Below are 4,448 nucleotides of genomic sequence, written 5' to 3'. Positions count from 1 at the left end.
CTGTTTCATGAGGCTCACGGTTTGTGTTTAAAAATAAATCTTTTGTTAGTATCTATGCATGTAGCCACCCTGGAGGAAATCGTTGACTTTAGAGAAAGTCACACTACAAAATGAGAAAAGAAGCCATGGAAAGCTTGTGAGGTAGGATAATCCATGCAGAGAAATGTGGCAAAGTAATAAAAGCTCAGGATGAAACAAATTTTACATTTTATATTGATTAAGAAGTAACCTGCATTTATTTCTAATCACTGCAATCAGTAGCTACTGATCATTTCTGCTTGGTTCCAGAGAAAGATGCTTGTAGTGTTTGTAACACTACCTTTAATCCTACACTGTTCCTTTCTCCCAATACAATGTCAGTAACCCAAATGATAAAAATACTCAGGCCACTGCAAATTTTTTTTTTACACTGGCTTTAAGAGTCGTTATTTTAAACTTAATGGGTAAAATGAACAAATCAATCACTTTTATGGATTAGACGTGCAAAGCATTACCGTTTACTAACATTTTTACCAGCTGACATTCTGGAAAATCCTCTTATTCACTTTCCTACAGACAATTAGACGACAAGATCAATACTAAAACTATGTCTTTCCATTAAATACAGAAGACAGCAAGCCTAATTTAGCACAGAGTCGAGGCACATTGGGAAACCACTAGCACGGCCCTGTCACGGGTTCACAAAAATAGGATGCTATACAAGAAGCCTCATATACAACATGAGGTTTTTTAATAGAGCTATTGAAAGAAGGTGAAACAAGGGAGTGTATGAGATTTGTTCTATGACTGACTGGTTGATTTGGTTTGTGCATGCTTAGAATTACATGTAAAGTAACAGCCTATTTCTTTCTCTACAGGTAGAGTCTAAAAAGATATACTCTCTAAGGAAAGAGAATTACGAGTCCCTTTCCAAGGGCTGTACATACTTGCCCTGTTTCTTCTAGACTTTAAGATCAGGAGACAGCTTGTATTTAATTCAATTCAGTTCAATTCAGTTGTATTTATATAGCGCCAAATCACAACAACAGTTTCCTCAAAGTGCTTTATATTTAAGCTAAAGACTGTACAATAATACAAAGAAAAAAGACAATCATATGAGCCCCTATGAGCAAGTGATTTGGTGACAGTGGGAAGGAAAAATGAAATTTTAACAGGAAGAAACCTCCAGCAGAACCAGGCTCAGGGACCGGTTGGGGATTAGGGGAGAAAGACAGGACAAAGACATGAAAGTATTATCAAAATACAAAAAAAAAAAAATTAGGTTAAATAGACACTAATGTTTAGAGTCAATAATAAAACAAGACTTGCAGCTTCTGTATGAGCTTCTTTCTTCATGGTGTTTTACCAAGCTGCCTACCAAACACTAGGCTTACGTGATATATTATTAACTGCCTTTTTCTGTCACCTAATAACAGTACAACAATTATTCTTTAGTAAAGAAAGATGTTTGAGTTGTTTAATCTCATTAAAAACTGCAGGGTTTTAAGTAAGCGATGACTGGCTGTGAAATTATTATTTTTTTCTTTATGACTGTTTGGAGCCGGTCTTATGACTTGGAGTTTGTAACGGTGTGTACTGAGAGATGCTGTTTTCAGATGACTTCTGGGTATGTACTGAGGTTTAGGCCTATAAAAAGCCAAATGTTACCAGCAGCGCCTTTAAACTGCAAACAAAGCAGTCTTTTATGTGCTTCCACAGCAGAAAGAGAAGTTTATGCTTTTCAGAGGCTTTAAGAGTAGTGCTTCATTGGATGATCAAAACAGTTTTATAGCCATCATCCTTGCGTCTTGTCTTCGCTAAGGTTTCTGGCCGTTCAGTTGTCTTCATTTTTTCTGCGTTCAGTTTTGGGTCTTGCCATTTAGACTTTTAGCCCTCAACATGAGTAAGTGTCACAGTGAACTGACTCAGAAGGAGCAGGAGATGCTGAAAATTCGGCGGGACAGCGACACAAAGGCGGCCGAACTTGTCAAGATGGAGAGGATGCTCCAGCAGACCAAGAATCTGCTTGACAAGAAGACAGAGTCTGGTTCGAAGAGCTTGGGATACCAGGAGAACATGGGTGAGTGTTACAAACAAGGCTTTCTAACTTCACATTTTCACTTACAAACATTCTCTTTGCTGATCGCAGTCAGTGACATCGTTTTATGTTGCTTGCCTCAGTGGAGGACCTGGAGGAAAAGGTGCGCTCCAGCAGACGATACAGGAGAAACTCCCTCCATCACACGCAGATGCTGGAGAGCCAGATGAAAACTGTGAAAGGTGAGCTGGTGGGCACCCTGGACCACCTTCAGGAGCTGAGGAATGTCCTACGGCGTTCACAGCAGAAGGCAGAAGAACGCAAGGCTGCAATGGAGAAGCTGGCTGCAGGGCTCAGGTGAAGAACTTTGACCGCAATAAACCTGAAATCCTACATCCTGTCAGAAAGGCTGTGCAGAATTCACATCTAACGAGATGGCACCAGTGAAATCATAGAGGAAGAAAGTCCTTTCACTGTGTTTTTTCCCATCTCAGCAGTGAGGCTGTAAATCTTCATCATTTGGACTTGAATCATGAATATGTTTCAACTACTCTTCCTTCGCTTTTTCATTAATCTCAGTAAGTCTCATAGCAATATAGTGAATTTAAAGCATCTGATTCTTTGTACCTTCTAAAAGTATTTGAAAGATGATTAACCATCGGTGTTTATGCGAATGGGAAAAACCCATTACACATGTCTTCATAGATATTAAATTATACATGTAGTTCTTCACATTACTAAGAAGTACCTTTTAAGCCTGATATATGGAGCTTAGGCTTGTATTAGATCCCTCATTTTAGAGGCAACAATGAGTCGTATTATCTCCTAGAAAGATGTCCTGAACTCTTCCACATTCATATGTTCCTCTTTGTATAAGAAGAAAAACTGTCAGTGATATACAGTAAATCTTATATTTATCTTACATTTCTTTTAATCACATTTAATGAATATATCTCTGTTAACTAATAATATTTAGGTTTTTACTGAAATCAGAATTTGAATTTATTAATAAGTCAGTCATGACATTACTGAAGGTAGTATTATTGTTATTACTATTATTCACAACTTATTCAAATGCGAGTTCTTACTCAAACTATTATGAATTCTGCTATATATTAAAATGATAAACAGCACATAGATCTATATCTTTGTCTGAATAGTATAGAAAAAAATGTTTGTTGATGATTTATTGCACACAAATATAAAATTATGCAATTTAACTTTAAACATTTTGCCACAGATGGTCTGAAGAATTATAGGAATGACCCTGTTGTTAACAATGACCCTTATCAGCTGCACTGCACTCACTATGTTGAGTGCAATGCCGAAGTTTCCAGTGTTTCAACTCCCTCTGGGATCAATAGGCTGTTTCTGTCTGTTTCCTGTGGTGAGTCATCTGAAAGCTGTATTTGTGCCTTCCCTGTGGCTTGGATGTTTGCTAATTTAGTACAGCTTGTTTCACAAAGCATCACATGCTGTGCAGCTGAGAGGGGATTTCATATGCTGGTGTTACTTTTCTGATGTCGATGCTTTCTGCTTGATCGTAACTTCCTTCATACTTTTGTCCCATGTAAAGTATGATTTCGATATTATGAACATTGCACAAATGCATATGAATGAGTGCTAAAAGTAGAACACTGGAGGTGATTTATGATGACCTGGAAAGTAAACAAACCCATATGAGATCATCACAGATCATCACACAATGTTCCTGACAGATAAATTTTTCAAACTGAATTACATAGAATTGGACTGTTTTCTGTTATTTCTCCCTTTCAACTGGTGCAGAAGTCTTTTTGAGACAGATATAGCAATGAGCCCACAGGGGACACTGGAGACATCTCTGGAAAAAAGCAAGCTGCATCGTTCTTCCTCTCCTGCTTTAGACCACACATTAGGATTTGTTTGCTTGTATTGTAATGAGTATGATGCATTCAGAAATGTCTAGATAAGCTTTTGTCCAAAACAAAATAATAAACTGCTTTATAAATATTCTTCTCAGCCTGTGGCACAACATTCATTTCCTCCATCCATATGTTGAAGTATGCTTGAAGTCGATTTATTGTGGTTTCTATATAGTACATCATAGCAAAGAAAATAGTTCTAGTAAAGGTAATGATCTTCTGTTGGCTTCTGACAGTGAGCGTATCTCTGTTCTTGTCCTGTAGATCTCATTCAACTCATTCTCACTGGCTCCAGTGTCATCACCATCTCTAAGCAGCATATCACATCACATTTGTGCAAATCGGTTGCATGCTGTGTGGTCAAATGTTTGTGCAGGTCGAGATATTTCTTTTATTTGTTCTGTGTCAGTGTTGCGGTGATTACTCAAAAAGTAATGTATAACACACAGAATATTTTTCTTAAAAGTAATGCAATACGTTACAATATTACTCACAGCAAAACGTAATTCATCAATCTACTTGTTACA

At 37.4% G+C, this 4,448-nt stretch overlaps 1 protein-coding gene across 1 annotated transcript; it reads left to right on the top strand.

Moving 5' to 3' along the window:
* The first annotated feature begins 1,649 nt into the window (after nt 1-1,649).
* On the top strand, nt 1,650-4,018 carry si:ch73-389b16.1. The gene is made up of 2 exons (XM_040040498.1): nt 1,650-2,059; nt 2,161-4,018. Exons 1-2 carry the CDS (start codon nt 1,879-1,881, stop codon nt 2,376-2,378), a joined length of 399 nt encoding a protein of 132 aa, XP_039896432.1. The 5' UTR covers nt 1,650-1,878; the 3' UTR covers nt 2,379-4,018.
* The last annotated feature ends 430 nt before the right edge of the window (nt 4,019-4,448 follow it).

This window comes from Simochromis diagramma, unplaced genomic scaffold (genome assembly GCF_900408965.1).
Source record: "Simochromis diagramma unplaced genomic scaffold, fSimDia1.1 OVJJ01000026.1, whole genome shotgun sequence".
Taxonomy (NCBI): Eukaryota; Metazoa; Chordata; class Actinopteri; order Cichliformes; family Cichlidae; genus Simochromis; species Simochromis diagramma.
The sequence above is the reverse complement of the archived record's forward strand: the minus strand, read 5'-3'. Positions and strand labels throughout refer to the sequence as shown.